This window comes from Arabidopsis lyrata (genome assembly GCF_000004255.2).
Source record: "Arabidopsis lyrata subsp. lyrata unplaced genomic scaffold ARALYscaffold_3, whole genome shotgun sequence".
Lineage (NCBI taxonomy): Eukaryota > Viridiplantae > Streptophyta > Magnoliopsida > Brassicales > Brassicaceae > Arabidopsis > Arabidopsis lyrata.
The window spans coordinates 815371-829972 of NW_003302553.1; the positions used below are offsets into that span (position 1 = coordinate 815371).

The following is a 14602-nucleotide window of genomic DNA, read 5'->3' on the forward strand; positions in this document are numbered from 1 at the left end:
GAATTATTTTTTTATTTTTTTTTGGTTTTATAAACAATAAAATTGGACCAAATTATCTTTAATGTTGTGTAACTGAAGCAGATACATATGAGTGTATTTGATTACTAAGTATATGCATTTCGTTCACTTTATTTTCAAATCGATTAAAAGAGTATTTCAATTTTGTCAGATTTGAGTTCAAATATGAGTTGCTACATGTATTTTCATTCATCAATGGCCAATCTCAAGTGTAGAAAAATATCTTGCGAAGAAAAAATAGATATTCCAAATCAAATTATTTTTCAAGTCAATGTGAGCGATTGCATATATGATATATCTAAGGTAAGAGAAATATATACAATTTACTTGTAGTGTGTATACATTTTTTAAATCAACTTTTTGTGTTATATTGCTGAGTAGTTGAAACGAAAAAGCAGATAAAGGTATTTGTATCCAAACGTTTCTTTCTTAATTATGAACATTTTTAAAATATCTTATTTTAATCTATCTACTTTACAAATGTGCCAGATCAAATCTTATACGTAAAGAAATACAAATTTCTCACTACAAATGACGCTATATATTTTTGTGTGATATCATCTTTATTAAAGGTGTTTAGATCAATAACATATGCTATTCCTCTCAAACCAAATGTGGTAATTGAGGATGAAAGCTATGACATCATCGCAAGCCAAAATGTGGAACAATACAGAGGAATAATCTAACCAGGGCCCATTAACAGAACAAGTGTATAAGACTAAACCAGGCAGTCGTGGTCTGGTGGTAAAGGGCTCACAGCTGTGAGTACCGCCACCAGGGTTCGATTCCTGGCAACAGCGGATTTAACCTGACTTCCGTTTGGCTTCCAGGACCACACCAGATCCGTTTGGACGCGGTGCTAGTTGGACCCCAAGGGTCCAGACACCTGGGTTACCAAAAAAAAAAAAAAAAAAAAAAAGAAAGTGTATAAGACTATGCTCTGTTTCGGCTAGGTTGTTTCTCTGTACTAAATCGAACAAAAATGATAACCTCTAGATGGTCGATAGATTTTAACGCCAGGCATGTAGTAAATGTTTTGCATTCATGTATTAGAGATTTTTGCATTCTCTTATTATGGAGACTAAAAATCATATTGCTGGTGTGGACCTTGTGGTGATAAATTGCAGAACGCCATATATAACTCATAGATAAGTTCATAGAATAATAATAAACCTAAGCATCATATGATTGGGTGCACACAAAAAAAAAGAAAAAAAAAAAGAAAAAGAAAAGCATCATATGATTAAATCTAGTTTCGTCCACTAGTTACGTACATTGCATGGCTCGTAAGAGATAATTAAGTTAATTAATTATTATGTAAGTTATTTTGTGTTATGCTTTGTAACTACGAGTATTATAGCAAGTAGCAACATACAATCAGGTTTTGGCTTGCGTGAGTGTATTCTTTCTTTTTGTCTTTTAGCAAATATTGATGTTTTAATTAAATGTGTACGTATACAATAATACACAAATTATACTTGATTCTATTATACTTGCCGTGTACATGTATGTGTATTAAACACATAAAAAGGATTAACGTCCTTATTTATAATTTTATGGCGTTGGGGTGTGCATTATAGAGAAAATGGTTCTATAGATTAGGATAATTTAGTTTTGTCGTTGTATTAATTTTAGTAGATTTTATTTTAGCATTAATTCTTTTGGGAAGTTTTTTTATTTGAGAGTTAGAAAGGGATACTCTTCTTATGAAAGAACTAGTTTCATCTTTCAACATCAAAATCTTATCAATCGATTACATATTGCATGTAAATTTTGTACTTGTAACTTTGTTAAACACCTATAAATTGCACTTTAGCAAAGTATTAATCAAGATTAAGTCCTTAGCTAGGTAAGACCAAAGAAGAATTATAAAGTGTGTTTGGGTGTAGGGATATCAATTGTGGGAATGCTGTCGCGTTCGGATTAGTTGGAAACTTCTATGTACAAACGACTGATATACACAAAATAAGTCGTTTGTACATAGAATTTCTAGGTATTAAGTCATTTTTGAAGCCTAGGTTTATGAACAATCCTAGTATATACTGATATACACAAAATAATTAAGAGTTAAGACACTAATTAGATGTTTTGAAAATATTGATAAATTACTAGGTAGACTTTTGTCTTCTTAATTGAACTTTTTTTATATACCAATTTTAGTTATTTTATGTTTAACTATGTAAATATTATAACAATCATATAAGCCAGTCGTTTATCAGTTTATGTCCGGTTAAAAGTTGAATTGGCCAAAACCACGCGATACGTTTGGATGTCTCAACGTTTGTTCATATTATAAAATGATGTCAGCAATACATACAAAAGCCACGTAGAAATATTTATATACAATAATCAAGAAAAAAATCAGTATTAGGGTTTTGGAGGGTCCCATCGGTTTGTGATCTCAAATAAAATAGTTTGCGTGTCTTAATGTGCTTAAAACTAGATTTATACCAATAATGAACAACCATAACGAGACCTTGATTTAAAAAACGTTTTGAAACAAGGAATGTAAATTGTACGTATTTCATTAAATTTTAATATATGAAATAATATATAACTAAAAGAATAATATCCACCGTACAAACAAATATTGCATGGAAAAAAACTTTTTGAAAAATACTTATATCGCTAATGTATTGAATAGTGTCCTTTTATAATTTTGTTATTGTTCCATACAAATTGTTATGTATTTTTCTTGAAATTTCTAATTTTATCATTTTAAATGAAGTTATGAATTCAGATAAATCAATTGCTAAGTTTTACTTGTAATTTTTTTTGTTAAAGATAAGTATACTAGATCATCTACCCTTTTCTAATGTGTGTGGGAAAAAAAAGATTAATTCTGTTAAATATATCTACGTACGTAGTAGTATTAAGCTATGAGAAGAGGTATCTTTTCTTAAACTATAAAAATTATATTTAGTTTAGTGACTGGTTCGAACGCGGTTCAATTATACACTTTGACTTTATTTCGATCTGATGTGTATATGGTTGAGATGTGTCATTAGTTGACCAATGAGCAGTAATCCATACTATTGTTGGCACAGTCTATATCTCTTGGGCAATATATATATGTTATGCCAACTTAACATTATAAATTATTCTACATAATTATTTGAATAGAATCCAATCGTACATAAACATACACGATCACAGCCCAAAATCCATATATATTATTTAATTTTTATCAGTAACATATATTATGTCCGGGCTGAATTTTTTTTTTTTTTTTTTTCCTATCCGGGCTGAATTTTGGTGGCGACACAACAACTAAAAATTATGCTGCATTTGTTTGCTAAAGAAAATTATGCTGCATTTCAAAATTTATTAATGTATATATATTAAATTTTCATGTAGTTTTTAATATTTACTGAAACTGTTATTTAAACTAATACGAGAGTTATATTCTATGATTCTTTGAACATTTAGCTCTTGTAAGTAACTAACTTTTTTATACTCATACTTTATAAAAGTTTCAGAAACTTACATTGTCAACATGAATTAGTTGCAGCAACTTTTATTCCACACATTGCTTCACAAACTTGAACATCTCCTTCTCCTCTCATCATTTTTCTTCTAGTTTGATCAAAGGGCATTTTCATCATTTCACTTATTTGATTTGATTAAAGTCAAATGGACACGTCACAAGAGCTAACTAAGATCTTGTTCCGACAAGACACAAGACAAAGATGAAAGGCTCTTCTATGTTTCTATAAATAAAGCAAAGAACAAAACCACTTAACTAAGATCTTGCATTCGCCATTTTCTCTCTTCTCAATTATCTCTCTACCTCAAAGGTATATATTATATGTAATTGTTTGCTCACTCAACAATCTCCTATGTAATCAAAAATCCGATTTCTTAGCAAAAGTGTGTTAAACCATAAGGATGCATATTGTGCTTCTGATTAAACCCCGTTCTTTTCTCTTTTCTTTTGTTAAAATTTTGTCCAGGTGCAGCTAATAACTAGATGTTATAACAAAATGGGGAGATCACCGTGTTGCGATGAGAGTGGATTAAAGAAAGGGCCATGGACGCCAGAAGAAGATCAGAAACTGATAAATCACATAAGAAAACACGGCCATGGAAGCTGGAGAGCTCTACCCAAGCAAGCCGGTTTAAACCGGTGTGGGAAGAGTTGCAGATTGAGATGGACTAATTACTTGAGACCAGATATCAAAAGAGGAAACTTCACAGCTGAGGAAGAGCAAACCATCATCAACCTTCATTCTCTTCTTGGGAACAAGTAATCAATCTTAATTTTTTTTTAAAAAAATTCCCTTAATTACTTTAAATAGAAATTATATGTGTGAGATTATCATCAAGAGCAAAAATCAGAAACAGATCAATATTTTCTACCAATCAATATTATTGTGCTATATAAATCTTACTGCTTTTTATTATTAGTGATTTCAATAGAATTGTTTTTGCTAAAACTATTAGAAGTTTAATTTATTTTGAGAAGAAAAATTAAATACAAGAAGAAGAAAATTAGACTACACTATGGTAATGTTTGATTAGATAGGTTCTAGGCAGTTTTTTTTTTTTTTTTTTTTTGTAACATTTCTTTTTTTATATACAGATTAAATTTTAAAGTTTCTAATATCTTAGCCTCTTTTTCATTCGGTCTTTATTTACATATCACATATATGATATAGTCTAAAAGTGTATATTTTAATATATGCTATTATTTGTTGTTTTTTGTTAGTTGATGTATATATAGAAGCATATATATATGAAAAACCTGCTACACTGGAGTTTTCTTGGTGCATGCATACGTACTCGTCAATGTTCAATATTACCAAGTCTATAATTAGTTATCTTATTATAGCTTGACAATGTTATATAATACGTATAAAGCTTAACTAACCCACCAAAAATTATATTTTTGTCCATATTTTTCCTAAAGGTGGTCGTCTATAGCTGGTCATCTCCCAGGAAGAACGGATAACGAAATAAAGAACTATTGGAACACGCATATTAGAAAGAAACTTATTCAGATGGGGATCGATCCCGTGACCCATAGGCCAAGAACCGACCATCTAAACGTTCTAGCCGCTCTCCCGCAACTACTAGCTGCCGCAAATTTCAACAACCTCTTGAATCTAAATCAAAATATACAACTTGATGCAACAAGTGTTGCAAAAGCCCAATTGTTACATAGTATGATTCAAGTCCTTAGCAGCAACAATACCTCTTCTTCTTTTGACATTCATCACACCAACAATAATCTCTTTGGCCAATCTTCTTTCTTAGAGAACCTACCAAATATTAGTGAAAATCCTTATGATCAAACCCAAAGCCTCTCTCACATCGACAATCAGTCTCTGGATCCGTTTTCTAGCCCGATTCGAGTAGTTGCTCATCAACTTGATCAGAATTTGATTCCGCCCTTGATTTCGGCATCCCCTGATGAGTCTAAGGAAACCCAAATGATGGTCAAGAACAAGGAAATCATGAAGCATAATGATCATACTTCAAACCCTTCGTCGACCTCAACGTTCACACAAGATCATCAGCCATGGTGTGACATAATTGATGATGAAGCAAGTGATTCTTATTGGAAAGAGATCATAGAGTAAGTTAAAGATCATATTTTTTTTTTAATCTTGAATTTTGACGAACTCTTATTTGTATTTTTGGTTGTTCTCTCCGCAGGCAAACTTGTTCGGAGCCTTGGCCATTTCGTGAATAGAGATGAAAGAAAAACATTAGTCTTATTTTTTCTGTGGATATACTTATATAGATATATACATATATGTTGTTAATTAACTTTCATACAGTTTGTGTCTTAATTATTTTTCGACCATATATACAAAACACATTGATCATACTGTACAAAACTGATTATCATATATTTGTATTATATTAATCTTTCATTTTAGACTTCAAAAATGTATATTAACAGTTCCCCACGTATAAGAGCTAAACAACCCCCCAGAACTATATTTGAGAAAATTATTTCATGACTCAAAATTGGTTTAAGAATATATTTTCAGTTTAAACTTAGGTATTATCTTTGTTTGTTTTTCAATAATATATTAAAATTCAAATTTAGTTGGGGATGGTTAAGAAGAAGTGAACTAATAAGAGTCTCGAAAGTGACACAATCTAATTTTTCTTTGACTTTTAGAGGAGACAAAAGAGATGTACAGTAAACAGATGGTAGCATTTAAAACGTCATTGTACATCTTAAACGTCATTATATCACAATTCACAAGCAAGATTTATAGTCTCAACATAATTTAAATTTTAAAACAAATAGTACATACCTAAATATTATATATTTAAAACTCGGGTGAATTAATGGGAACAAATAAGACAAATACTGTATGATTAACGTGTTCAATGTGGACACATAAAAATTTAATTCAATATGATGAATTCACATGACTAAAAAATGAATTATAACTAATTTGTATCATTGAAATCAACCGCAATTATCTAGATTGAAAAAACCACAAAGATGCTCTCTGAAACAACTCGAAGTTAAGTTGTGTTTGGCTTATGTTCGGAATCACTGGATTTTAAACAAAAATTTTATAATTACATACTTTGCTTTTCAGTTTGATTCAGTTAAAAATATACAGATTGCATCACCAATGGATCACATTTTCTCAAAAGATGTCCCCTTCTTTTAATGGTAAGGTGGAATATTTTTGGAATATATTCGTATGTCTAATCTTAAGTATAACTTTAGAGTCAAAGAAAAAAGATAACATTAGAATTTCTAGTGCAAATTAAACACTCAAAAGTTAATTTTTAGTGTTAAAGATTGTGACATGAGAGACTCAAGTAAAATAAAGGAGAAACGTGTGTTAATATACGAACACTAATGCTGCTCAAATATTTCTCAAGAAAATAGAAACCTATAATTACGACAATAAAGCCTATTTGGCTAGTCGGTCGCATTATTATTTTTTATTAATAATCAAATATTGCCAAAAATCAACATTAAGCTTTGCTTGTGGATATCGATTTGCATGAAATATCATTATGCAATCACACTTATAAAAAAAAATTCTCAAGACCAAAAATAGAAACCGCACCAACCAAAATTAGACTACATCCAAATCACACAAAAACCTAAAATGCTAACCATAAATATGATCGGGCGAGCGATACCTATCGAGCCAAGTCAAAAGGAAAACACGGTATATTTATAATTTCTAAATTTTTTAAGCCGGTTCAAAAGCAAACCACCTCGGCTAAATCGAATCAACGGTTTAGTCTCGGTTTGGAATAAAAAATACATTACCAGCAATTGGTATTTCTTAACCGGTATCTCCACCGCATCACAATGTCGTTTGTTACACAACCCACAATTTTCTTAAAGATCTGCCTTTTACAATATTTCTTGCATCTGCAGGTTTGACAGAAACAATCTTTGTTTCTCAGTTCTTCTATCCGAATCACAGGTTTCAGTATACGGAATCACCGTAGTTTCGGTTAACATTGACATATCAGAAACCGGAAACAGATGACAAAGCAAACACTTAAACACGTTGTAGGTTTCTTCTTAGAGAGTATCCAGATTTGGACTTAATCAACACACATGGCCTCGGTTATGTTCCTCTGATCTTCCAACCCTGTCCGAATCTCGTCCACCAAACTCTTCTGCTCATCTTCCATTGTGTTCTGCAACTCATCCACCTACATTCCCAAAAAACGTTCACAATCACAAACTCAACATAGATCGCGTAATGAAGAGTGCAAACTAAAAGGTTCAGTTTTTGACATTACCACATGCAACAACAGAGCAAACTGCTTCTTCCTTAGCTCAAGCAATCTCCAGCTTGCAGTGCTCTCTGCTTCAAGCTCAGCAATCTCCTTGTTCAATTCATATATGACCTTCTCTGTCTCTGACCTCGGCGGTTGGGCAGAAATCAGTTTCCTTATCGTCTCACACTCCTCTTTATGCTGTCTGTCTATTTTACTCTCCTCAAGCTGCTTCTTTAGATCTTCAATCTCAGCTTTCGCCTGCATTATCTGCCTTTCCGTCTCATCTTTCACCTCGTTAAAGCTCTCTTTCTCCCTAAGATTTGCTTCCACAACCGCTTGGCTCTTCAGAAGCGGGATCTCGAAAGTTGAAAGTTCCTGTAAGAAAGCTTTTGCAAGTCTACCGCAGTCGTTATAGTTCTCTTCTTCTTTATCCACTTCGAGTACAAAAGAAGTGAACTTCTTCTGAAGTTTCTTCAATGGAGGCTCGCCTCGAGTGGTCGTGGTTCGGGTTAGAAGCCGGTTTCTTATGATCTTGTCATCGTCCACCGGATCAAATGCATAATTAACCTTAGTTACTACAGTCTCTAATCTACCAGAAATCCTCCTTGCTTTAACTGACATCTCAACTTACTTAAAACCTCTTAATTCTCAACCCTGCAAAACCAATGCACAAACAAACAACATTCAACAACCAAACAATCTAAACATATGTAATCCAAATTCGATATTTGATCAGAAATAAAGCTAAGGGATACAAGATTCAAGCTTGAATCTAAACAGATTTACGCAATAAATCTCTCGATTTCTTCTTCTCGTCTTCCAATTCTCAATCTAATTTAAATGGATTTTCATGAGCATTCGCATTCATCATCAAATTGTTTCATTAATTCGTAAGCAATTTCTCAATTGTACCATTCATGATGTACTGAACCCAAATTTCTGGTTCAAATAAAAACAAAAAGCAAAAGATGATCTCTTTACTTACTTGAAGTGAACCCAAGATCCAGATTCGTCTTCTGCAATCGAATCTCGAGCAAAACAGGCCCCTTTTGTTCAAATTTTGACGAACCCTAAATTGATACAATTCATCTTCGTCCTCCCTTTCCTTTTTCTTTTTGGGATAAATGCAACAAGTACGCTCAACTTATAATAAGTTACAAAATAACCCCTGATCTCTTAAAATATAAAAATAAACCCACATTCTTTTCTTTTTAGACTATAACGCCCTATTTTTTTACTCAAAAATAAAATTGAGTGAGATATAGAAATGTGTAGCAAGCAAATCAAAACCATAAAAACTTAATAAAACAAAATCACATGATCGAACAGGAATGTACATTTTCGTCGCTAAAGATCTGAGAGGGATAAGCATGTTGGGATGAATACTGAGGAGGGTAACTAAAGATTTTGTTTCCATCACTGTCTTCATTCTTATGATTATTATTATTATTGTCTTTGCCTTTCTCTCTGGTTTGACTTAGAAGCTCTGCGTGTTTCCCAAGCTTTTTCTTGATTTTCTCCACAAGTTTTGGAGGATCCATGACTCCTCGTACCACTACTGTTGACTTTGACCGGTCTGGTTCCACCGATTGAATACCTTTTAATTTGTCAAAAAAAGATGCATATTATAAGTTGGTTTTATTTCGATATTTTCGATATCATCTTATTTCTATATGTATATACATAGATTACCTTTTATTTTCTCAATGCCTCTTTTGATTTCATGAACACATCCTTCACAGTGCATGTTCATTTTTAAAATTGCAGTTTTGATCTGGGGAGCACTCTAAAATCAAACAAAAACAAAGAAATGATTAAACATGCTAGCTAGTTAATTGGTATGATATAAATTAACACGAAAATAATTTTAATAAAATACTTACTTCTTTCTTTTGTTGTGGCTCCTTCTGATGATCTTGTTTGGGGTTAGGTTTTGGGGAAATCAACTCAGCATTTTTACTAAATTTCTTTTGCACTCTTCGTAATATCTTCAACGGATCATCAAATTTTCCAGACACAACCACTTTATTGTCTCCGATCTCTGTCTTAATTTGCTCAACCCCTAATAGACAATAAGATCAGCACTTGTAATCGCTACTTATGAGTAAGAAGAAAAAAACGGTAAAATCCTTTTTTTTAATTGATGCTTTAAGAACTAGCTTCGCTATGTCATTGTGGGAGTTAATAGACAACTTCTCTAGATTACAGGAAAGAAGAATAAAACTGAAACCAGCCTAGATAATGCTTAAGTTAAATTATAATTTCATTCAATGATAAATGATTAAATATTTGACATTGATTCTTTTGATCGAGATCATATATGATTCCATTAAAGAGGGAAAAAATAATCAAATAATGTTTATTTTAATTGAATATTACCATCGTAGCCCCTCAAGCAATGAGAAACTTGTGATGCACATCCTTCACAGTGCATGTAAACCTTCAGAACAATTTGTTTACATTGATTTTTCTTATCAGACTTATCGACTGATGAATCTCCATTTTTCTGGTTCTTCTTTTCTGACTTGTTATCTGATTCTCCATTTTGCTTGTTCTTTAGTAGAATTCCAAAGCACAAAATATAAAGTCACATAACATAAGTTACTTAACAAATTACTAGACTCACATATAACTACTAGACAAGAATGCACATACCTTTCCCATATCAATGTTTACTCCTTTGTACGACAATTGCAATGCACAAGTTTTCTTTGGTATGATGAAGTTGAACAGTGAGACTCAATATATATAAGGTCAGAGAGGTTTTACGATCAATTAATTATTTAATTCGTAACATACATAAAATTATTTACATCTCAATCTGGAGGATCCTATATGTTTACAATGAATAATTATATTGTAATCACTAATATAGGAGTGATGACAAAGAGACAACTAATTTTGTAACGATCCTTATTAAATTTGGTTTCAATTGGGACTTGTGTAACTTATTCAGTGTCCAAATAAGTATACTATTCATTATTCGGATTTTCTAAAATCATGAATAGTTACAAATCTTCGACCTTAATATTCTTACTTGTTAGCGTTTTTTTGTTGTTGTCAAATACTATACTAGTATTTATCTGCTAAACCATGGATTTTCTTATTTTCTCACAGGATTTAATTTACACGAGGATCGTTCCAAGTCTAGTTGTGTATTGAATACTTCCAATAACAAGATAACCTTAAAAGTTCATAAAGGGTAAAAACTGTGTAACAATATGTAATAGTAACGGTTTACATAGGAGTCCAGCAAGATTTGGTCTTAGGGTCCCAAATAGAAGGAATCAAGAATTTCAAGTGGTTGATTCCGTGTGAATTAAAGGCTCCACCGGTTACCGGGTCAACCCGAATTCTACCGGTGAAACCTGGGAAAGCTCCGGATCCAAAAACCCGAGTGCATTTGGTTGCAGGGTCCGCGATATAGATGGAAGAAACATGGTTTCTCTTTCCGTCATCGTTGTACGGTGTCGTCTCAGATTTGAATAAGAACTCGGTTAGAGTTGGATTGGTGGCGAGATCGGCTAAACCGGTGGCTAGCTGAATAACCAATGCGTCGGCTCCAACTTCGCCACTTGGCGGTTGATAGGTCATGCCACGTGGACCCTTGTCGGCCGTGTGGAAAGGCCAAGCGCACTCTCCGGGACATTCATCCTCCGGGTTGCTTACCATTATGTACGGTCGCGGTTCATTTTGACCTGCGTGGGATTTACGTAAAAAAATTCTTTTGATTGTCTAGTACAATGTTTTATAACTACAAAAATAGTAGACGACAAAAAACGAGCTACAAAATTATGTAGAGAAAACAAATAAACTTTTTCTTAAGGTCCACATAATTAATTAGTTATGTGTGGAGAATCAATAATCTTTTTCTCAAGGGTAAAATATATTAATTTTCCAATGTAATGCAATTTAACTAACGAGGAGAAAATTAGGACCTACTTAAAATATATTTTGCCATAATCCAAGTTTAAATCTGAGAGATGTAGACGGAAAACGAAGAGAAAATCAAACCTTTAATTTTGGCAAGGGCGTTATGTTGGCAAGTTCCGTTACAAAACCCTACGCCAATAGCCCTAACTTGCGCCGAAAGTAATACAACGGGCACCACTTTCGACATATTTCCGATGGCCGTCTCAACAAGTTTCTCAGCATTTCCGATTGTCAATTCCTTTCCATACTTCATCTTCTCATCCACATAACTCCGGACAACCTTGACCTTAATCCTCGGAGCTACGGTTCTGTTACTCTTCTTCTGTCGGTAAATATCCTTCACCTCGAACCTCTCTTGGTAACTCTCCACCACTTTCCACCAGGCCGATACCTTTGGGTCAAGACCTTCCTTGGCGTCGAAGTTAAGCGATTCTATGAAATCTTGAACCCTCTCCTTTTGAATAGGCGTGAATTGGCCGTACCATAGTAAAGAGAGATCTAGGGTTCCGTTTGGGATTTGCGAAGGTGACTCACGTGAAAGGCAGAGAGGCGCCAAGAGGAGGAAAATGGTGACGGATAAGGAGGAGGAGGAAGAAGACGCCATTGCCACCGCGTGAAGAAACTTTTTTCTGTTCTTTTGGCCTTTGATGGGGATTTTTAGGCTTTTTTTGAGGTAAGTAAATAAAATTATCGTTTAAGCTATTTTTTGACATCAAAAGCTGGTAATTTTGTTTTTGGATAGTTGCCAATGAAGCAAAAGAGCTATTTTCAACAAAGCTAACTATATTAAGAAGGGTGGTGAAAAACTCATTAGAACGTCCAACACCTTATTAACACGTAATGATCAGCGTATAAAAACCCAAAAACACTACATCGATGCAAATGACAGTAACGGTGACTATTTACTTTTTCATTAGTCATTACAGAGAGCACAATGAGAAATCAAATGAATCGGAAGTATAGTTTTAAGTTAAATGAATTCGTACACCGATGATGATCCGAGATTCGGTTTGGTTTGCGAGGGTAAGACGCAATCCGTGTCTTTGCAAATCAGCCATTTCAAACCTTTCTCCTCCCTGTTCACCAGCTTAGATGCCACTAACTTGATGCCACTCTTCATATAATTCACAACAAACATCGCCACCTCTCTGCAAATTGCAGTGAATTGTTTAAAACCATTATATTACCTATCATAAAAAAATGGAGAGTATAAGAGAATCAAAGACTTGTTTTCTCTGTGAGTAATCTCCTTACAAGGGTGAGCAAGGAGTTCGAGAACCGTTGATGAAGTAGACAAACAAGAACGCGTCAAAATGCTGTCGTTTGATTAGATAGAATCCGTGTAATCTCCGCACGCATCTGAACATCAATCTTTTGTACAAACAGATCGCAGCATTGTTGTGTGCAATCACATGAAGGTAAACTCCTCTGACACACCGATAAACCAGAAGCATAATTAATCACCTCACTAATAAGTGACATTGCTGAGATTTAAAGAAGTTGCAGAAACGTCAGAAATTATAAACCAAGCAATATATAGAACAGGTTTCAGATATTTTATTAGTATTATAAGAGTCAATTCCACGGTTTCTGTATGTTTCCACAACTCCGAGTGTCAAGATGTAGATCAAAGTCTCCTCTCCTTTTGAGGAATCGTAATGAATAAGATCATCTATCTGTGCAAGACAGAGAAACCATCTGCCAGCTGATGAAGATAGATATAAGAGGATAAAAACAGCACTAGACTCATTTGCATTACCTATAAATTGATTGTGAGATTAATAGAGAGCGCCCCAAAACACATTATTCAATCACAATTCAAACATTATTACAAGCCGCCGTTCTAAAGATTTTTGACAAGTGAATAATTTCCATTTAGTGAACATGATCACAGACCGACCAAAAACCATAAGCAATATGAACTAGTTCAACATTCAAGATCTAAACTTTACAGGACAATTAAAGATATTATTGTTCGAATTACGAAAAGATGATTTCAGAGAATGCAAACAAACCTCGCTGTAACAAAACCAATAAGTTCATCACAGTGATGATCAGGCCGGCTCCGATCAACAGCAGCCCATGAGATGATATCAACTCCGTTCACAACACACTGAAAAAACTCAGACTCATACCTGATCAAACAAAAAAATCAATACTTTCACAAGACATCAAATTAGGAAAATCGAATCTCAAATATACAAAATTCAAGTAGATGAAGCATACTTGATGGGGAAGATGTCGCGATGGATTTGCTCCAAACGATCTAGATCATTAGGTTTTATAGGTCTGTAGTAAATACTTGGGAAGAGAGAGATTCGTGGATCCTCCATTGATGAATCATCTATGATTGTTTGGTATGCGAAGAACCTGGAAATCCACTTTCCATTTTCAAGTGAAGTGCCAGATCACTGGATCCGACCCGTTGAACTAATCGGATCTGGATAGAATTACCGAATCTGGATCTGACTGGGTTTGAATTTGATTGGCTAATATCTTCGCCGAAGGAATCAAGAATCGATTTTCGAGCGAAGGAAGAAAAAGGTCCTTGCTTTGCCTTTGCCTTTGCCCTCTCCTCTGTCTCTTGGGGCTTTCTCGTTTCAAGTGAAGCATCTTGGCTCACGTGCTTTGCGACAACCAATCACGTGCCTCTTTTAAAAATGCTCCATCCGTTCCTAAAAAATCGATGTTCTAGCTTTTGTTATTTGTTCCACGAAAATTGATTTTCTAATTTTTTTCTTTATTTTTATTGATTTATTTTTATTCGTAAATTTTAAGACGTAATGATTGAAAATAATTAAATTTCTTAAATTACTATTAGTTGATAATTATTTTGAAATATATAATATTAAAATTAATGTTCAAATGATTAAACAATGATTGAATTCTTAATATGTGTGAAAACTCTAAAACATCAAACTATTAGGAA

General features: G+C 33.5%; 5 protein-coding genes across 5 annotated transcripts; 1 reads left to right on the forward strand and 4 right to left on the reverse strand.

Annotated features, from left to right (window-relative positions):
- Nucleotides 1–3264: 3264 nt before the first annotated feature.
- Nucleotides 3265–5898, forward strand: LOC9318329 (transcription factor MYB39). The gene is made up of 4 exons (XM_021032830.1): nt 3265–3815; nt 3972–4264; nt 4928–5596; nt 5677–5898. The coding sequence occupies exons 2-4, from the start codon at nt 4002–4004 to the stop codon at nt 5711–5713; spliced, it is 969 nt and encodes a 322-aa protein (XP_020888489.1). The 5' UTR covers nt 3265–3815; nt 3972–4001; the 3' UTR covers nt 5714–5898.
- A 1370-nt stretch (nt 5899–7268) lies between these two features.
- Nucleotides 7269–8839, reverse strand: LOC9318330 (THO complex subunit 7B). The gene is made up of 3 exons (XM_002884301.2): nt 8726–8839; nt 7762–8394; nt 7269–7671 (listed from the first exon to the last, which is right to left on the reverse strand). The coding sequence occupies exons 2-3, from the start codon at nt 8359–8361 to the stop codon at nt 7561–7563; spliced, it is 711 nt and encodes a 236-aa protein (XP_002884347.1). The 5' UTR covers nt 8362–8394; nt 8726–8839; the 3' UTR covers nt 7269–7560.
- A 99-nt stretch (nt 8840–8938) lies between these two features.
- On the reverse strand, nt 8939–10324 carry LOC9320414 (heavy metal-associated isoprenylated plant protein 8; the record flags this gene model as incomplete). Its single annotated transcript, XM_021032831.1, has 4 exons — nt 8939–9337; nt 9433–9526; nt 9624–9802; nt 10120–10324. Coding segments are annotated over 4 exons (762 nt in total), but the record flags the coding sequence as incomplete, so codon positions are not given.
- A 494-nt stretch (nt 10325–10818) lies between these two features.
- Nucleotides 10819–12352, reverse strand: LOC9320415 (protein EXORDIUM-like 6; the record flags this gene model as incomplete). The annotated part of the gene is made up of 2 exons (XM_002884303.2): nt 10819–11438; nt 11755–12352. Coding segments are annotated over 2 exons (1059 nt in total), but the record flags the coding sequence as incomplete, so codon positions are not given.
- Nucleotides 12353–12459: 107 nt separating this feature from the next.
- Nucleotides 12460–13682, reverse strand: LOC9320416 (histone acetyltransferase MCC1). The gene is given in 5 exon segments (XM_021033333.1): nt 12460–12821; nt 12928–13103; nt 13105–13159; nt 13252–13396; nt 13399–13682. Coding segments are annotated over 5 exon segments (585 nt in total). The 5' UTR covers nt 13430–13682; the 3' UTR covers nt 12460–12643.
- Between the last annotated feature and the right edge of the window lie 920 nt (nt 13683–14602).

Coding starts and splice junctions, on each gene's coding strand:
- LOC9318329 (XM_021032830.1), top strand. CDS start 4,002: ATGGGGAGATCACCGTGTTGCGATGAGAGTGGATTAAAGAAAGGGCCA. Junction 4,265..4,927: donor CATTCTCTTCTTGGGAACAA/GTAATCAATCTT, acceptor TTTTTCCTAAAG/GTGGTCGTCTATAGCTGGTC. Junction 5,597..5,676: donor TATTGGAAAGAGATCATAGA/GTAAGTTAAAGA, acceptor TTCTCTCCGCAG/GCAAACTTGTTCGGAGCCTT.
- LOC9318330 (XM_002884301.2), bottom strand. CDS start 8,361: ATGTCAGTTAAAGCAAGGAGGATTTCTGGTAGATTAGAGACTGTAGTA. Junction 7,672..7,761: donor TTGCTCTGTTGTTGCATGTG/GTAATGTCAAAA, acceptor TTGGGAATGTAG/GTGGATGAGTTGCAGAACAC.